The following is a 20,704-nucleotide window of genomic DNA, read 5'->3' as shown; positions in this document are numbered from 1 at the left end:
TGCCATATTGTCATCATCTTACACCTCGATATTAAATTCTTTTAATATGTAAGGTTCTGTGATCGTTTTAGAGGCACTTTTATTTTTAACTACTCGATGCAACTGTGCGTACAAGTGTGTTTTTATCTGTGCGTGCGCGCGCGTGTGTGTACGTGTGTTACTGTTTGTGTGTGTGTGTGTCTGTAGCGCGCCCTCTGCGACCCCTCAGGTGGTGTCTGGCGGTCTTCCCCGTGACTCTTCCCGGTCTCCCCACTTCCCGTCGTCAGCGGCTCGCACCGATGATAAAGAAAAAAACCTGTGTTTAGGTGAACTAAAATTCGTGCGTATCTGCGCCTGTGTGCTCAACCCACTCCCGCTGCAGTTGGAGCGGGCGGGTTGGAGGGGGGGCCATTACAGGGACGTAGCCGCATGATAATTTTTTGTCTTGTGTATTTAATTTGGAATTGGCTAAATAGCCCGAGTCTGACGTCAGATCACTAATTGATCCCTGCTCAGCCAATTACTGATAATAATTCAGAAGCAGAGGTATAATTTATCGTGTAAGGGGGGTGATTTGATCCGAAAGTAAAGGCCATTTTAAGCCCGAGGCCGGCGCTGCTCACATTTTCCACAAAATTGAACAAACAAACCAAAAAGTTACCAATGCTATATGGGTTATTATACATTTTTAAATATAATGCAGAATTTATTGCGTCCTTCACCTGCATTATACGAGAGAAAGAAAGGAGGGAAGAAAGAAAGAAAGAAAAAATAAAAAAGAAAGGCAGAAAGAAAGGCTATTACTTTTTTTATTATAGGCTATTTTATGACATTTTAATGATCAAGTGTAATTGAGTTATATTAGATGACCACAGGGGCAGAGAACATGATGCTGAAATTGATTAATGGGGTTCATTAAATAAATAAATATACAATAAATTATATGCAACAGATTTATAAAGATGAAGTTTCATCAGAAACAAACAAACCTTACATTATAAAAGCTTGCGCACAGAAGCGCACGTGTGCGTACGTGTGCTCGTGGGGAGTCTGCTCTCACACGCAATTGTATCACCTCGCTCGATTTCCTTGTTCTCCCTCCGCTTTTAAAGTCCATCATTAACGGGATTAAACAGCTGAGATTTTGGAGACATGGAACCGGAGGGTTTGAGGCGATGTTTCACGGTCTCCTCGCCTGATTGGATCGGTGAGAGATGATGTCAGACGACCGCATGCGCCCCGGATTGGAGAAAGCGGAGTAAACAAAGCCGCGAGGAGGAGGAGGAGAAGGCTCCACATCTCCAGACAGTCCGACCGACACACCGAATCCGACTTTACGCACAGGAGAGGGCGGCCCCGGCGGCGCGTACTGGTCTACCGAAGCCCGAAAGTTACACTTTAATGGGTGACGCGCTAAAAAGACTTTTGGGAAAGCTGAAGGGAAACTTACCATCGCCTTCCAGTCCGGACGCTGTGCAGTTTTCCTCGTCTGAGTAAGAGACTGATTCCCTAACTCAGCGCACAACTGCCACTTGATAAGTATTGGAGGACTCACTCACCTGTGTTCTGCTCTCTTAATGCGGTTGTCGTGCGCAAATGCATTTCTGAGAAGTTAAATTAGTGAAGGTGAACCAGAGCAGACACCGCACCGGCTATGCGACCCGGCCGTTTGGAGACAGCCTGAGTCGTTTTCATTCAGGCTTCGCATCCAGAGCATGGTCCGATAATTGGGAGACAGACAGAGACAGAAAGTGAGGCATAGACAGCTAAAAAGACATTCGGGTCACTTCGGGGGTGTGCTTGGGATCGTGTGCCTCTCACGTCCAGGTGTCCCGCCGGGCGGTGCGCAGTCTCCAGCTCAGGCCGGCAGCGCTGACATGCTGCCCAAAGTCGAGACTGAATCCCTGGGACTCTCTCGATCGTATGGGGAACAGGGGCGCATGCCAAGGAACATGCAGGGTAAGAAATGTCATTCATTGGAATCTCTCTATACGGCAGGATTCACAAGCTTTAGTCCCCTTTGCGGGACGTTATCAGACCAGAAGCCCCCAGTGCGTACCCCAGTGTCACAGAAACTTCTCAACACGCTTATAATAACTAGATTTTTTTTGCAGAAAATATAGATCGGTAACTGGTGTTTGTCAACGCAGGCTATAGTTGTATGATGGACGCGGTAGATTTGTAGACGTGTACTATGTAGGTCGTCATTTTACCGAGATTATTTTTATTTTTGATTTTAAAATGTGTTCACCGTGGTTTCCAAAATAAGTTTCTGACATTCCCTCCCAGCCTTCGCTCTGATACATAAAAACGAAGTGCTGCGTGTGCAGGAGCCGGCTTGGATTCCCTGCCTCAACGTCTGGCCTGTGATCCAGCATTGATTATACCCAGCTGTCACTCATGTCGGAAATGTGCGGGCGCCCGGTGCGGAGAGAGAAGCCGAGGCAGGGCGAGAGAAGCGCGTCTAACTTTGTCACTTCAGTGGCTTTGTATCGAGCCCCGCGACCTCGTCTCGGCAGTGTAGCTAATACGCAGAACCGACTCGGGATTGTGTGTTTATATAAAGAGCAGCGGAGACGAGTTGGTGCCAGTTTATCGCAAAGAAAAAAAAGAACCACGGAGCACAACTGCAGAGGTTGGATTTAGTGATTTGCCCCCTTCCAAAACATTTGACCTCAGGCCATCTAACTTTCGTCTAATAAGCCGAAAAATTCTGGTCTGTTTTCTACTTTACATACAATGTAAAATGCACGTAATTGTGTGACAGGTTAATCCAAACTAATATATATTCTGTCGTGCTCTTAACACATTTAGGTCTTGCAATTTCTCAAATGTTGGCCTAAAAATTGAATGCAATTTGAAAATAAGGTTGAACTCGATTTTATGATGCTATATCTATGTAGGTTTTTTTTATTTCATCATCTTTGTTGGCTTGTTTTTTGGTTTTTTTTTGTTGTTATTTAGTTTGTTTGTTTGTTTTCACATCTCACTAACAGTATCAAACATTGCAGGTAGAATTGCTGTAGAGCTTTACATGTGCGAAATTGGGTCTATGAGTTTAAAAATGTGCAGCTTTGATTGACAATTTTACGTTTACAGAGTGGGCACATTTACCATTAAAAATCCTCACGGCATAAATTACATTTTTTTATTTATTTTTTTTTCTGTGCCTACGAAGTACTCATAAAGCTGCGGAAATTTAAAGAGGGACTGACTCTTCCGTCAAGACAAGCAGACGTAACCCCCCCCCCCCCCAACCACACTCCTCTCAGGTCATTCCACAGCAATATCAACGGACGATCAATTAGCCCGCTCTTGGTTTATGAGACGCTGATAACTTAAACTCACAAGACGAGGAGAGGCTGTGAGAGAGCCCGCTATCTGCCTGCACGCAAGGATAAAAAAATAAAATAAAAAAAACCAAAGGCGCCCCCCGAAATTGGAATCGTCTCTTTTGTTTGACACGTGTTGTAGCTTTTTTGGACCCCCTGCACGAGCAAGTGGCGTCGCGTTGAGAGCCAGCAGGTGAGAGACCGGCTGCGGACCGGTGCGTTTCCGCATCTTCCAGAGCAACGTGATCTGCAAACACCTCCGGCCGTCTGTGAAGCAGGGGTTCAGGAGGGTTTAACCAGAACTCTCATTGCCCTGATCTGTACATTTGGATAAAAAAAAAATAATATATTGTCAATAAAAAAAACGTGAACCCATGGTATACATGGTAATAACCATAGCAGCAGCATAGAGATTGGACAACTTCAAGGGGGGGAAAAAATATGCGCCTAAAGCCCTGAAAGACAAACGTTTTTCTGAAAATATTCTTAATTTTGTTGCGTTAGGACCATTTCCAACTGGGGGTACTAATTTATTTTTTTATTTACCACGGCCCCGACCACCGCACAACTGCAACCAACGTCCAGATAGTGTTTATGTTCTTTATTAAAATATGTCCAAATCCGCAGCTGCCGTGCGTCACGAGAACAGGCCCCTAACAAATCCTCTCGCCTTTTTTTTTTTTTTTTTTTTTTTCTTTGCGCTTTAAAGCATAGGAAAGTTCGGGAATGGAGTTTGCCCTCAGCTTCTGTGGGAAAGAAACGGCAGCTCGGTGGAACTTGTTGCTTCAGCTGGAAATATGCAGCGCGGGATCCCAGCAGGGCAACGCGTTAACAAACCAGAAATCATGTCTAATTAAAAGGTCTCAGTGAGCAGATGAGTGGATTTCGAAGTGGGGCAGTAATATATGTGAAGGCCTTGGAAGGCGTCTGGTTGACAAAATATTTCCACTTTTACAGCCACATCCACCCAGGCTTTCCTGTTTGATCCCGGCTGCTTTTTATGATTAGAACCATAAATGCTTTTGTAAGTGTTGTAAATGTCAGCCTGGCTGTTTGCTCGGCGCTGTCACACGCAGCCTTATCAATGCAACTGTGTCCAAAACGCAAGGCAAAGGGGCGCTACGGCAAATACACTCATAATAATACTCGAATCGTTTACTACGATCCGCGTTAAATCTTGATACAAGAGTAAGTGCGGGGAAAAAAAAATATGTGAAGATGGTTGAAATGTAGTGCAAGTGTAAGTGGATTTAAAACTGCGATAATTGGTTGAGGTTCCACGTTGTCTTTGTTTACTCTTCGATTGGGAAATTCTCATGTCACATTACACTGACGATTCGTAAAATGGGCCGTTTTTCTCCAGCGCACGCAGGACGTAACATTAAATGTTTTCGCACCCCTGCAAAGCATAGAATAAACTAAAGCCATTGCCCCGTAGCATTGGCGGACGATTCTTTGAGAGGGGAAAAATGATGTTGTTTCAAGTTGGTTTTGGATGTTTTTTCTCCTCGCCCGCAGAGATAAGGGCTTTTTTCTGTGTGTCTTCATTTGTCTGTGGGCGGCAACGTTTTCTCCTCCAATCCTTAACTCTAATATCTCTCCATTTCCCCAAGCGATTTCACGACTTAGATGCATGCATATTTATGAGGCTCGCTTTCATGAGGTTTTTTTTTTTTTTTTTTAATTTATTTATTGGCTCCTGTCTGCAACTCGTGCAGAAGAGAGGGCGTAACAAGGAGAAATAAATGATTACGTCCCTTTAAAGTCATTCCAAAATCGACTATTCGTCGTCTTCCCACTCCTCAAATTAAACATCTAAAAGTCCAACAGAACTTAGACAAAAAAAATAATAATGAAAAAAAAAAACTCCTTCAGTTCTTTCGCGAGGGTCCCCCGTGGTTCGTCTCGATGGATGAAAGTGGGCTTTTGGAAAAGAGGTTGCTCAGCATAGCAATAGACTTCTCCCTGTGTGTGCGTGTCTCCTCCGCAGCCCCCCAGTTAAAAATGATGGACTACTCTTATGACGAGGACCTGGACGAGATGTGTCCCGTGTGCGGAGACAAAGTTTCTGGGTACCACTACGGACTCCTGACCTGCGAGAGCTGCAAGGTTAGTGCCCTCAGCGCAACATGGGAAAAAAAGAAAGCACCGCACCGTTACAATAACAATTTCTGTAGTGACAAACTGTGCGTCCGTGGCATCGTGCACTCACGTTGACCCTCCCGTATCTGCTTTGATACATAAAATATGCCTGATGTCTAAAATTGTCTCTAGCAGTGAGGTCGCAGTTATATATAGTTGCCTAATTAATGGAAGCCTGTTATTATGAAGTTCCTGCAGTGCATCAAAGCCTGTCAGTAAAAGGTTGTGTGGCTTGACAGGGGTTTGATTGCATTATTATCACCTGTAAGTGTGTTTGCAGCATTCATGCTTTAAGCTGGACTGTGTAATTGTACTCTTTAGTATTGTTTTTTACTTAAGTGTCATTATTTTCCTTGAAAACACGTACAGCCCTATTTGCATTGTGCAATCTTAAAATACCTTCCATACCTAGGAATACTACGCTGCCTATATTTCTATATGGCTGCCTTATTTCAGCGTGTTAACCTCTCTGTTCAACTGTGGAGATGCATTTTTTGCAGATACACTTTAGCACGCAAGGCATTTAGCCGGCATTCTTGTTCACAGAGCCTTGCAACAAGTGTAACACTAGAGCAAAGATGCAGTTCCTCATCATTAACATTACAGGAAAACCCACAGTAAAGAGGCCACGGGGTCAGATATTGTTGTGACAGTTGATCTAACAAACTTTTCCTGTGAGCGTCAGAGGATTTTGTAAAGTGGTGAACGGCTTGGAAAAGAAACAGGAGTTCAAACACACGCAATGAGGTTTTTGTGATTTTTGCAACCACCAAACACAGGAGGCAGAAGAGGAGGTTTTAACCCAGAAAGCAAAGTACACAATCATAATGAATCTGTTTGTTCAAGCCTGTGTCCCACTGTCTAAAACTCTCATCACAAGTTCATTACAAGCACAGCTACATTGTCTGGCTGCAAAATGTGTCCATATGCAGTTTGATAATATGGCTACTGTAAAGCAAACTGTTGCCGCTATTCATTTGAGCTCTATCAACAACCTTTTTGTCCCGTTCTGCCTATTTCATCCGTTCTCCTCAACACCGAGCTAATAGGCATTCCCCATTTTTTTTTTTTTTTAGTCCAGTAAAGCTGTCAGCACAAAATTAAGCTAAGACAAATGTCTCTGTGTTAACACTATTCAGTGTAAAATTGCAGCTCACAGTATTGATGCGGCGGCACACATTTCTTGCCTATGTGGTCATTATTCAAAGCAGATGTTATAGATTTTATCCCATATTATGACCTTGAGATGCTAAGCACTTGCTTGAAGGGAGACGTCAGTGGCATCTCTGCTGCTTTTCAGCCTCAGCACAGGCTTGTGTTGGAGAACCAATCCACAGACACATTTCCCAGTTAGGTTGGAAACACTCTGCTCTGTGTGTGTATGTGTGCATGCAGGATGTGGATGAAGCGGTCTGCTATACAGTGGCGCATATCCCTGTTGTAACAATAATAATGCTGATAATTACCTGAAGCTTGTCATTGATTAACTCTAAAATGCAGGCAGTCTGTTCAGTAAAAGGATGATCATCAGGGCTAAAGTGATATATCAGTTTGTTGACATGTTACAGGCTGATATTGGCATTAAATATCCGCTCTCAGCCAGGCGGTGCAGTCCATCCCCAGTGCAGTGAGGGTTCCTACCTTGTCACACCAACAGGAAACCTGGAAAAGCCAGCAATTAAATTGAATTCTTAGTTCTGTATTAAAACGAAAATAACTCAGTTTCAGGTTTTGTTGTGCGCTACCAGAGTACGCTTCACATTTTCCAACTTTGTGTTCTGTCATTGGTCATAATTTGTAGTGAGTTTTTCGATGGAATCCTCCTTTATTCATAACTACGCTCAAACCCCTCCTTGAACCGTCTCAACCTACCCTGCCCAATGCCCTTCCACCCTAAAAATGCAGTTGTGAATAGGATGCATTTTTCATCTGAGGGAGATATTTTTAAAGTTTTGAGTTCAGGGACAGACACACACACACACACACACACACATAAACACACACGTGCATAAAGAGAGGAAGAGTGAATCACAAAAGGAAAGATTCTCCAACCCGCCTTATAATCCTACCACCTCCCTCCCAAGGAGACACACACATCCCCATTTAGTCTTACTGTTAGTTCATACACACCAGCCCACATAAAGTAAACACGGGACCACATCATATCTGTTGGTTTAACAACAACAAGCCAAAACAGGCTGCATGGTCCTCAGTGTACTCAAACAGGCTTGATTCCTAGCATGCTTCTTTTTGGTGGACTTAAATCCTAAAATACGGACATTACAAGCAACTAGTAGGAAGGTTGAGTCAGAGCCGCAGTGCACAGTCCACATATCAAAAAAATATATTTATGATCTGCAGACGTAAAAAGGAAAATAAATATGAGCAAAGCAAGTTGAGGTCAAAGTGATCTTTTTTATTTCAAAGTTAGCACACATATTTGAGCAAATAAAGCAGGTACAGGAGACAGGGATCAGAGTACATAAAATGATTAATGTGAATTATATTTTTCCTGCTTCTTTGTTGGACTTGCTGACCAGTACTGACATGTTGTAAAAGCTGTTTCCTGGTTGCTGTTTTTGTGCAGAGAGAGTGCAGTCTTTTAGGATGGAATTCCAAGGTCAGGAATACTCAATTACTCAGATAATTTATAGAAATTCAACTTGGACATTATTTTATGAATGTGTTATAGCTATTTTACAGCCAGACTTCGGATTTGATTTTAATTAGTAGCTCTTTTTGGAGCAAAAATTATCCGTGTTATTTGTAATGGCAACACCTACAGACAAAAGTTGCTTGCAGCAGTCCCTTTACGCATAAAAATGAGCCTTGACAAGTGCCTTTTCTTAGTTTGAACTGCAGGTCAAATAAGAGCTTTTCAGTGAGATGAAGTCCATTTAATCTGCAGACGTGATAGTGTGTGGTTTTTAAAGCATGGTAGAATCCAGCCTGGTTCAGATATTTATAGCACACGCTGTGTGCTAAGTGGAAAATTGGAAAGAAAGTTCTCTCTGAAGCATGGATTTTTTAGCGCTGAGAGGTCGATAATCCAAAACCGAGAGCATTTTTTTTTTTTTTTTTTTTTGGGTGAATCAGGCAATGCAGATTGTCAATTAATTTTGTGTTTGGTGAGATATTGACAGCAGCACGTTCTTTTTTTATTTTGATTTTTTTTTAAAAGACCAGGTTTAAGAATTCTCCTCCTAGGTTATGGATCTAGAATATGTTAATACCATCTTCCCTTCGTTTGATTTCCACTGCCGCTGCCAATAATTAATTCCACGTTGCAGGTATGAATATCTGTAATCCCGGAACTGTGAATTATGGATATAATTTATTGGATTTTTTTGGACTCCTGTGCTCATATTTTTCAATACTTAAGTAGAGAGTTGAAAAGATGCCTTCCCCATAAATTTTAGTCTTTACGTGAACAGAGAATATTAAGAAGAGTAATGTAATTTTGACAGGACCCAAATTAGAGTTATACCCTTTACAAAGTAGTTTATAATGTAGCGAAAACATTGAGTAAAGCAGGTATGCCCAGAATTTATGTTTAGCTATTTTTCAAAGCTGAATAAAATGAATGCATAATATAAATGTACGTTTATAAATATTTTCCTTATGTGACTTAATTAAAAAGTATTACAAATACTCACTTTGTTTCATTTGTAAAAAGTGTGTATTCATGCTCTGATTTATATGCACCGTGTGTGTTTGTTTGTAGAACATCACAACATCAATTGGAGTATAGCTTTCAAAACTTCACGGTGTGTGTGTGTGTGTGTGTGTGTGTGTGTGTGTGTGTGTGTGTGTATCCATTAAGCCTGTCCCTCTCCATCTGTCTGGGAGTGTGAATGAGCCAATTACCATCGCATTGCAGGGGTCAAGCAGGTTGACGTCTTAATTGGTTCTCTCCGCAGGGCTTCTTCAAGCGCACCGTCCAGAACAACAAGCGCTACACATGTATAGAGAACCAGAGCTGCCAGATTGACAAGACCCAGAGGAAGCGCTGCCCGTACTGCCGCTTCCAAAAGTGCCTCACCGTCGGCATGAAGCTAGAAGGTACAGCAACATGTTTCCATTTTTACAGCTCAGGTGTTTGGTTGATGGCAGAATGACTTGAAATCACAACTTTGCTGGTGTTGTGCTTCTGCAATTGCATCATGTTTTCATCCTAAACATAAGATTGGATATAACCCAGGGAGAGATGGTCAGAAGTGTTTAAAAGTGCAATACTTGCTGGTAGGTTATGAGTATCTGTCAAAACTTTGGGATTCTTCAGAAAAGATAAATAAGACACAATTGATGCTTAAAAGAGAAAGTGTTTTCATGTTCAAACAAGCAATGTCTGTAGCAGACTGGCCACTGGGATTTCAATTTCTTGCTCATGGGCTCTAAAACAGAACAGATGGCTCTTACAAGCACTGATCATGTGACTGTCCAATAACCAGGTTTGGATGGTATTTGCTTGAGTAAAATAAGCAATACTGCGATACAAACATACTCCATTAGAAGTAAATGTTTCCGTGATGAAAATGTCACTCAAGTACAAATTATTAGCGAAATGTACTTAAAGTATCAAAAGTAAAAGTACTCATAATGCTGAAAGACATATTATATTATTGGAATATTATTACTGATGCATTAACATGCAAATACCATTTTTACCGTTGTAGGTGGTCATGGTAGAGCTAATTTTAAGTATTTCATACACTGTTGGGTGGTTTAATCTGTAATAGTGCAACATATTTTATAAGATAATCATACGTTTTGTGTTTAAAATCTTAATCTGTAAAGATACTAGCAACTAAAGCTGTCAAATACATGTAGTGGAGTCAAAAGCACAATATTTTTCTCTGAATTGTTGTAGAGTAGAAGGACAAAAGAGACCAAAGGGAAATACTCAAGTAAAGTACCTCAAATATGTACTTCAGTAGAGTACTTGAGTACAACATACTTAGTTACATTCCAGCAGTGCTAGTAACAGCACGGCATCTAGGCCAATGAATGTACTGCACAGCCTCCAGACTCACTTTCAACAGAAGTATTTTAAACTTATATTGTACTCTGGCAGAATATTTATCTTTTTATAGTGCACATATAGGACTGTTTTTTCATAAATAGTTTACCACAGATTTTGTCTATTCTCAGGTTTCATAGTAAATATCTCTCACTAAAATATGATGTGGCACTTAGCTACAGTACAATTCTGCAGGTGTGGAAAAGCAGATCCGGGAAGTATTATTGCATTCTGGGTGCTGCATCTTGTATTTTTCAAGATATGATGCCTGTTTGCAATTACTGTTTCTGAAAGTTGGGGAGGAAAAAATTATAACATGGAGCAGTTAAAAAATTGGAGGTTGACTTCTTCGTAACTTCCCGAGAAGTGTTTTAAAGACTTCTACCAAAGTTCTAGTGAAACGACAGAGCGAGTCTTTTTCCATTAATTCACAATTGAACACAGTTAATCATAGCACATTAACTTTTTTGGAAACCCAGAGTGAAAATATTCTTCCATGATCAATTTGCATGTGAATAGTTTCCTTCTGCATTGAGATATCCATACCTGCTTTGACAAAATGATTGCCTGTATGAAAGTAGAAGATTATATTTATTTAAACATTTAACAATGAACATCTCAGTAATTTCTGTTCTCCAGACCAGAAACCTTTCATTTTTTTTACCAAAACGTTGAAATCCAGCATTGCTTATTAGTATCTGAGATGGGGTCAGGGGGAGTTGGGGGTATCTGGTAGCTGCTGTGCACTTAAACTTGCCAGACAGAGTAATAGATAAAATATTAAACTTGGCGGCAGGTCGAGAATGGTAATGATGATACTTTTGGCCGGCCGTTTCGAGGCCTCTTTGTTTAATTTGAATTTGGCTCAGAAGCTTGTTCAAACACGGCTATCCAGAAGTGACAGGGCGGCAGGGCAAGAAATGTTCTTCAATATTCAAAGACAATATTTTAAATCAACTATTTTTCCACACATTAGTTGACAAGTTTTACTATGAAATCATTAATTCTGGCCTGAACAAAGTGACCCAAAGGTCATCTTTCGGCAAGTGTAAAACAGACAATTTAAAAGCTAAATGTAATGGTTATTATTTTGTTAACCACGGGGTTATGTTACAATGTTGTCCTTTAAAAAATACTGCAAATTATGTTTAGTTTGTGCAGTCTTTTGATAAGAGTAGGTGTTATGTTATTCATACGGTTCCAGTCTAATACTGAAACAAAATTCCTCACACATTTGTATTTTAAACCAAATTAAAAATCCCTAGGCCCCTGAAATGATCACATACAATTGAGAAAAGATAATATGTTAAAGAAATAAGACCCCGGGAGGGTGAAAGTAAAACAAAGACAGCCTAACTAAAATCTTTCTGGAGGCTTCTCCCTTTACCTGCCATGTGTGGTGTAATTAATTGCTGTTAATTGTGAATGGCCGCTGGGCAGAATGTCCCAGCCTGTCATTTTCTAGCTGACACGGGTGGGGAGGGGGTAGCGCTTGATTTGTTTTGCTGGTGGTAGCTTTCAGCTCGGGGGCAAGACGGGCCCTGCAGCGCTCTGTCAGGGGCCAGAAGCTCCAGTGGGCGACTCCTGCCACAACCAGTATAGACCTCCCATACAGAGTCTGACACCCTCACCACACACATGCGCACACACACACACACACACACACACACACACACACACACTATACATACAGCTCTCCTTGGTAAACACATACATATATTTATGAGAAGCTCAAAAAGGTGTTCAGAAGGCCACAGGCAAGAGGGAGAAGATGTCATTTGATCTATAAAAAAAGAAAAAATAGCTGTGAAAGAGAAAAGGAGGTTTAGGGTCATGTACTTTTTTATTGCAATCTTTTAATTCTATTACACAGCTTGCAGCAACATGTGAATTCAGCATATTGAGTGGAAACCAAATGTGGACAAAAAATGCGAGGCAAAGTTGGCTCAAACTGTAATTTTCTTCTGTATTTTTGACTGTTTACTTTTGCCTTTCTGGTGTTGTCCAGTGTGTTTCCTGTTTGCTGATAAGTTTGCCAACCAATGGAACAGTGTGTACAGTTTGAAGTTTGCTGTTAGGATGGTAGCAGTAAAGAATTCTGTTTGTGCATCTGTGTTTGTGTGTGTGTGTGTGTGTGTGTGTGTGTGTGTGTGTGTGTGTGTGTGTGTGTGTGTGTGTGTGTGTGTGTGTGTGTGTGTGTAACTGTTGGCAGTGTTTCAAAGGTGAGGGAAGGCAGTGAAACAAGGTGAAACGGCAGACAGGTACATATCAGAGTGACATAAACTGTGTTTTTACATGTCTGTCACCCCATCCCAACACTAGATCAGTTGTATCATCTATAGCTGATAACAAAACAAAACTAGTTAAGCCCATGTCTGTCTTTGCACGACGCACGAAAAGATAAATTTGTAACGCTGTAGCAGCATAATATATTCTCCTGTGTGCCTCTGCCACAGGATAAATGACTTACCACTGACCCAGCGCGCAACAGACAATATATAGTATGTTTTCCAAAATAAAAATCCTTCTTTCCTGTCGCTGCATCAATTGTGATACTGAAAAGCAGCCAGGTGTTTAGAGAAACTCCAGAATTCCACATTATGAGTGTATCTTACAACCTAAAACAACTTTAACCACATGTCACCAGTTGCTAATATATGTTCATCTAATTCTATGAAGCCTATTAATAATCATAAAATTATAACATGTAAAATATATCTATAGAAATGCATTATTTTTACTTTTTGTCTATAAACCCTTGTTTAATTTGTTAATGTATCTTTTCCTTTTACTGGCCAGGTGGTTCATTGTGTCACACAGTATTGAAGGAAAAACAAGGCACACACATACACACACACACACACACACACTCTCACATACGCACACAATGATGACAGAGCTTGGCGGTCACACACTCATTTAACCACACAAACAGAGCATGTGTTACCATGCTTGCCTTCCTTGCTTCTTGGTATGCACTGTAGCGTCTCAGCTAGTGTTGACTCATTGAGAAAAAGGGGAAAAAAAGCAACACCCCATTAAGGTTTGACCCATTAGCACGTCATTCTCTAAAGCTGATGAAGCATGCCGTATCTGAACAGCTCCCACTGGTATGATTTTCTTTTTATTCTGGCTAGAAGTTGCCTTGCATCATATGCTTCACTGAGCTGCCTAATATTCCCTTCAACTGTGTATCATCTTAAAAAGGATTTTAACAGTAGTATTTGTGATAATGGGAGTTGGAATATACTGTTTCCACTTTGTGCTTTTTAAGGGAGCAGAAGATGAAAAAATTAAATTGACGACAGTCACTATTTGAAAAATAGTAATGATTACGATATTGTAACATACAGCATGAGCGGCATGAAACTTCTGTCCTCCACTGATAAAATGTTGATTATTTTACTGACAGGTTCCTTCAGTTTTGAGATACTGAATGCCAGACAATATTTTCATGTGTTTCATGTCAGCTTGTTTGGAAGCTGACCAGCCAGACATGACAATACACAAATTTAAAACAGCCCTTGTTGGAAACAAATCTACCTCTTTTTCTTTTCATTAACTCTTACTGGACTTTTCGCTCTCACTTACATTACTGAACAGACTCATTCAGGCTTCCTCATGTATCATTTTTTCCAGTGGGCTCTAATCCATCATCAAATCTGAATACATTAATTACCGGACACGCAAAAGCGCTATAGGGCCATTCCTCTGAAATTAGTGCCACCACCTGGGTGTTTTTATATTCTTCTCTGCCTCTCTCTCCCTCGCCCTCCACTTTTTATTTCCTCCCTGTCTCCTGCTTCCTCACTCTAATTTGTCTTCCATCACACTCCCAGTACCTGCAGTGGAAGCCAAGGAGCTGTCCCATTACTTATGCATAGGTATCATAGGTATTCATGTGTGTGCATGGGATAGGGCGCATCCAGAGCAGGAGCCAGTGCCCCGACATGACAAACAGGGTGTCAGCAAGGCTCCGCGGGACCCATTAATATGCCGGCGGCCGACAGGGATCCTCACCTACGCACGCTTAATATTCCTGTATATTAAACAACCATAAATCAGAGCATATAAGCGCTGAGGGCTGTGTGTGTGTGTGATGCGTTTGAGGGTGTTAGGGGCTACGTGTAGGTGTGTGCAGAAAAACGGCGTGTGTAAAGGATGTGGTGTGTGTGTGTGTGTGTGCTTGTTTGTGGTGGTACGTGTTCGAGATGGTAGAAGGTGGACTGGATACCTTTGGGGAAGAGAAACAGGGTTTTGGTTGGGGCAGTTTGTGAATTTATGGATGTGTGTTTGCTCAAAAGTGTGTGTTTTTGTGGACGTGCTCTCAGACAGTAAGTCAGGGGAATTCAGAGTGGAAGACAGCGTCAGCCTTTTAGCCTTTCAGCCTGGCTTTAGCCCCAAAGCCTCACTGCTAACCCACAATATCCCCTTACTCAGATCACTTTCACACTAAGAGAAAGAAGTTTCTTCTCATCTGTTCAAACAGAAAAAAGGAAAGGTTTTTCTTGCTTGTGATGTTTTCCTTCATATATTAATTTTCTTCTCGTGTCTCATGTCATTTCTTTGAGTTCACGTTTGTTTTTTTCTCTCGGGCCTCTATTTTTTACACTAAACTCGGTGCTCATTGCTGCATTTTCCAGAAAACTCCTGTCAACCACGCTCTGTGTGCAGCACTGTAGTCCCTTTTTCTTGCATTTTCTTTTGACGAAGGTTCGATTTCTGTAGGTTGTCGTAGCTCTTGTTTGCCTGTTCAGCAGTGGTGGCTTTCATCATCCTGCTAACTATTCAGTTTGTTTTGTTTATCCCACACAAGCCAACAAACGTCAAACACATCACTTTGTTGGCACCACAGAAAAGGACTATCAGGGAGTTTAACTTTGTAACCAACACTCCACAAGCTTTTAAGAAAGGGTAATTCAATTATTTCTGCGACATATAAAACCTTTTCTACATAAAAACAATAACAAATTAATACTTAAAGCAGTAAACAGTCTGTGTTTCCTTTTTTCAAACTCTGAATATATTTTTGACAGATTTTTTAACCCTTTAAAGTTGCAGGGTCATATGATAAAGTTGTCACCATAAGCTCAATCCCTGCAGTATCCAACCCATTAACATCTCTCCACCTCACTCAAACACACACGTTCATTTTCTCCCCCAACACTGATGCACGCACTGTCCTCTTCCCCTCCCCCTTCCATATTAATCTGTGTTACATGCATGCAAATCACCTTGTTTAATTACAGACAAAGAATATGCGCATGTGTGTGTGCGTGTGTGTGTCTGTATGTGTGTGTGTGCTGGTGGGGAGACCTACACCCCGCAATCTTGATATTCATGATGTGATGTGGGTCCCTGGGTCCGAGGCAGGCAAGAAGGCAGTCAGGGCCTAATTTTGTTTTCCCAGTAGGGCCAACTATTAGTTTCTCAGCTCATTAATTACGCTGTTGTGGAGAAATCATTAATAGTTAAAGTCCCCCTACAATAATGTATAATGGATACATTTGACGGGGCTCCTGATTTCTTCTTTTTTTTTTCTTTGATATGTGATCAATTTTTTAACGGTCATGATAATCGCTGACTCCCTGAGCCTGTGTGAATGGGTACTGGTGTTGACCTCAAGCATGTTGGGAAATGGTAGTGTGTGTGTGTGCGCATGTGTGTGTGCGTGTGCGTGCGTGTGCGTGCGTGTGCGTGCGTGTGCGTGCGTGCATGCTGTGTGTGTGTGTGTGTGTGTGTGTGTGTGTGTAAAATCACTGTGTATAAATCACATACCATTTAAGCCGTCGGGGGCTCTCCAAGGTGGCAGAGTGTCTGGCCTGTTCCCTGTGATCAGGACCAGTGTGTGATGCTTTCCATGTTAGTGTGCCTTTGTTTGTGTGTGTGTGTGTGTGTGTGTGTGTGTGTGTGTGTGTGTGTGTGTGTGTGTGTGTGTGTGTGTGTGTGTGTGTGTGTGTGTGTCTGTGTGTTTGCATATGTGTGTCTCCCTTCGTGGCTCCTCTCGCTCAGATCAGTGACAGACATTTTTGTGACGGAGGTCATTAAAATCACTCCCAAGGCAGCTCAGAGTGTGTGTGCGTGTGTTTTGTCTCCCCGTCCTCACTCCCCCCAACTCTGACCCCCCACTCTGTGTTCTCAACAACCCCTTTTCACTAGTCTTCTTCTGTTCTTTCATTCATCCATCAAGACGCCATGAGCTGGAGTGGACCCAGGTTGACTCGCCATGTTATCTGACTATCAACTATGTATGAACGGGGCAAATCTATGTGCATGTATTTGCATATACATTTAAATATGCAGGGTTTTTTTTATTTCTTTCTAAAGAGGGAGGCAAGAGCTTACTGAATACAATAAAAAAAAGTCGATAATATTTGGCAGTATTGGTATTAGTGAGTGGTTTTCTGTTGCATGGTCTCCAAAAACGTCCGTTAGCTCGTTGCACGCTGTGCTCTGCGAGCCCCGTCAGAGTAAGAGGTAATTAAGTATGAATAATTAACACCAGCACTCCCCGACTGGGAGACAGCAGAGCAGCTTCCCCATGGCAGCAGTCGGCCAGATCACACATGGCCCTCGTAGCAGTCCACTGTGTGCCCGGCTTGTTCATTAGAAATACCCACGGCATAGACTCGTTGTGATCCTCACCACAGGATCCTGGACTGAGGGGGGAGGCAGGGGGCATCATGGGTATGTTTGGTTCATCAGGAAAAAAAAAAAGAACCCCCAATTTGCTCATTGTCAGCCTTTCGGGCCTTTGGGGTTCTACTGAGAAAAAAGTTTCTGCTAATGGACAGTGACATTTGAAGCTGTTAGATATTGCATAATCAGACAGCATAATAAAACATGCATTTTGGAAAGAGAACTTGAATTTTCTTTGAGTCTATAACGATATCTAGCCTTTGAGGTATGTATTCCCTGAGTGGTAGACAGAGATAGCCAGCTGTACAATGATCATTTAGCAGAGCGGTTCATAGAAGTTTGTGTCTCTGGTCAATGAGTAACGGCACTATCTGTTAGACCTGTGGGGTTTAAGAGTCAACACGTAAATGTCAAGTGTAATCACCACAGGAACACCTTTGCCCTACATACAAGTTACAAATGAGGAGTAACCTCTATAACGCCATGCTAATATGCATATAAATACATGGAAATATCTTTTTATAGCTAAAATATAGAGGAGTTAGCCTGTAAAGTTGTTTTTAGCATTTTTTTCAACCATAATCAGTCACCTATATGACACACTAGTTCATCTCAAGACAGATTAGTTAAAACAATTATCTGAAACACTCCAGATAATTGTTTTATTGCTTCATTTAAGTGCGGAGGTGTCAAAAGGTGTCAAAGTATTGCACATAATGACTTGTTCTTGCATGAACACTGTCAAGAATGAGTAGCATGCAAGACAAAGATTTACATACTGTACTGTAGTGCTAATTCTGTCCTTTCTTGTCCCATTTTTCACCTCTCTTCCTGTCTGCTTGTCAGCTGTGCGGGCGGACCGCATGCGTGGCGGTCGCAACAAGTTCGGCCCAATGTACAAACGTGACCGGGCCCTCAAACAGCAAAAGAAGGCACTGATCCGAGCTAACGGCCTGAAGATTGAGGCCATGAGTCAGGTGATGCAGGCCGTGCCCACTGACCTCACCATCTCCTCAGCCATCCAGAACATCCACTCAGTCGCCTCCAAGGGCCTTCCACTGAGCCACCACGCCGGCCACCACACTGGTCACCACCACCACCATCATCATGCCACTGCCCTGCCCCCAACAGACTACGACCGCAGCCCATTTGTCACTTCGCCGGTCAGCATGGCAATGCCGCCGCATGCCGGCAGCCTACAGGGCTACCAGGCAGCCTACGGACACTTCCAGGGCACACGCACCATCAAGTCAGAGTACCCAGACCCGTACACCAGCTCGCCAGAGTCCATCATGGGCTACGCCTACGTAGATGCCTACCAGTCAGGCTCGCCGCCCAGCTTCCCCCACCTCATCGTAGAGCTGTTAAAGTGTGAGCCAGATGAGCCACAGGTTCAGGCCAAGATCCTGGCCTACCTGCAGCAGGAGCAGGCCAGCCGAGGCAAGCACGAGAAGCTCAACACCTTTGGTCTTATGTGCAAGATGGCCGACCAGACGCTCTTCTCCATCGTGGAGTGGGCACGCAGCAGCATCTTCTTCCGTGAACTCAAGGTAGGTGATCATGGTCCGCTTATGAGAGTGATTTTGCTCGAATGTGAGAGAAATTTGAATATTTTTTATTTTTTACAAGCATACGTTCATGGTTTGGCCATCATTCCTATTGGTTATGAGAGCATACTACTATTTAAGCTTTAATTCTATTTGCAGTAACTCTGCAGGGCATTAATAAATTATCCCGCACTTTGTTTCAATGCTTTCACCATGTTAACATCTGCAATTGACAGTACTTTACACAGTTCAGGAACATCATCTGTTCAGTCCTTTATCTTTAACAGACCTTTAATCTTCCTTTCTTTATGCACTTGCTCAACACTAATGTAGAGTGCACTGATCTGTGGGGGGTAAGAGGGGGTCTGCCTGTAGCTGCCACTGCTGTCTGTCCCACTGCCTGATCAAAATTCAGCAGCCTGCCATATTTACATGTGTGACACATTTTGCCTATGGGCTGTGAAAACTTTAACTACGAGATTCAGGCATTTTTCATACTAACGGGATCATAGTCTGAAGGTTTTATGTGAGCTGAATACTGCCCATCTCTCCTTGAAATATTCCGCAGATCTAAGTGGGACACACTTTGATGATATGACACATTGTCCATTAGCACATCAGTCAATGAAATTCCACAGAGCTGACCATTTCACACAGGACAACAATAAATCATCTCTATTTAATTTCAGTTGAATTAAGATTGTTTTAAACCTGTAGTTATTTGTGATATACATTCTTTAAAAGCATCTTCACTAGGTATATGTGATCTGCCAAATCTCTTAAAGTAACAACATTTGAGCCTGGTGAACACTGTGTCCTTTGTGAGTGTTTATCAGTCAATCCCAAGTGACCAATAGTAACCGTCCACCAATGTCTCACAGTAAAAATGTAATAATTCCCGCCTATTCATCACAGAACCTAAGGGACAGTTTCTGGTGTGTGTTTGTGCACTCGCAGCTTTATTTGCTCTGAATGAAGGTTAATATTCGCAGCGACATGAAAGCCGTTTGATTAGCCTGTGCTTCACCTGTTTTTCTTCTCGTTGTGTGACTCCTTTGTCTGTTTGTTTCACACCTCATCGCCAGAGGCTCAGCTTTATATTCATGGGCCCGAGCCCGTTGCAAAATTCCCTCCAAATATTTAATAGTATTTTGTTTTCAAAGGGGGAAATAACAAATGAAATCAATGTAATATTAAAAACTGTGCCTATTACAACATAGACAAGAGTCCTTGAAAAACACATGTTGACATTTAGCTTGGCCGTGTCCCCTGCTATTGACATTTTTGAGATCTGTATTTGCATTCAACTAGGGCGAGCAGTAGACACTCATACACACACACACACGGGCTCATCATAGGGTGTGGCCACAGCTAATAATTGTGTGTGGTTTGTCCATTTAACTTTGAATGATCATTTTTGCTGCACGGTGAGGCCTCTCCATTTCTCACACCCTCGTCCGAATTCAATTATCTCACCCACTTGTTTTTGTCATTCCCTGGTGTGCTGCTGAAAGAACTGTCATTATGTTTGTCTAATGACTACCCATATTAGCGGAGCTAAATAGTAATTGTGTTGGGTGCCTGTGACAAAGGTAGAAAATGACCTGGGCTCAGCGCAGGAGAAACCTCTTCCTGCACACCCAACCCTCCCTGCCCCCAAAAAACCTCTCCTGCTCCTTTTCTCCTGTCGTACAGCCCCATTGCTTTTGGGGGCTTGTTGGTGAGGGAGTTAATTGAACTGAACTCCCCATTGCTTGTCCTGCTTTTTTAAAGAGCCATATTAAGCACAAGGGGGACTGAAAAGCTTGTGCTGGCTGTGGCTTTGACAGTTTTTTCCACTCAACCCAAAATTTTCTCTTCCCTGCGTGTTTCTCATTAGCAATGACTGGGAGAACTGCTGAGCAAAGCTTAGTGTCAGTAATGGAGACAATAAGCAAACCATGAGCTAGCCAAACTGATCAGCTTTCTCAAACACCTGATGCTGATATCAAACATTCTTTACTGGCATTTTGGACACTGTTGTGACAGCCATAAAGTTTTAAAAT

The 20,704-nt window shown here is 42.1% G+C and overlaps 1 protein-coding gene across 2 annotated transcripts in view; it reads left to right on the top strand.

The window, feature by feature from the left end:
- The first annotated feature begins 1,267 nt into the window (after positions 1–1,267).
- The window catches only part of nr5a2 (nuclear receptor subfamily 5, group A, member 2), a 70,155-nt gene continuing 50,718 nt past the window's right edge, over positions 1,268–20,704 (top strand). Inside the window, exons 1-4 of one of the 2 annotated variants that reach the window (XM_040129315.1) lie at positions 1,268–1,472; positions 5,302–5,420; positions 9,374–9,515; positions 17,959–18,662. In XM_040129315.1, coding sequence (XP_039985249.1) covers positions 5,316–5,420; positions 9,374–9,515; positions 17,959–18,662 — 951 coding nt within the window. In that variant the 5' untranslated portion in view covers positions 1,268–1,472; positions 5,302–5,315. Of the gene's footprint in view, positions 1,939–5,301; positions 5,421–9,373; positions 9,516–17,958; positions 18,663–20,704 lie in introns of both variants that reach the window. The other variant, XM_040129314.1, reaches the window with a different exon arrangement.

The sequence above is a fragment of the Xiphias gladius genome, chromosome 6 (assembly GCF_016859285.1).
Source record: "Xiphias gladius isolate SHS-SW01 ecotype Sanya breed wild chromosome 6, ASM1685928v1, whole genome shotgun sequence".
Classification (NCBI taxonomy): Eukaryota; Metazoa; Chordata; class Actinopteri; order Istiophoriformes; family Xiphiidae; genus Xiphias; species Xiphias gladius.
This window is presented reverse-complemented; position numbering and strand designations above follow the sequence as displayed.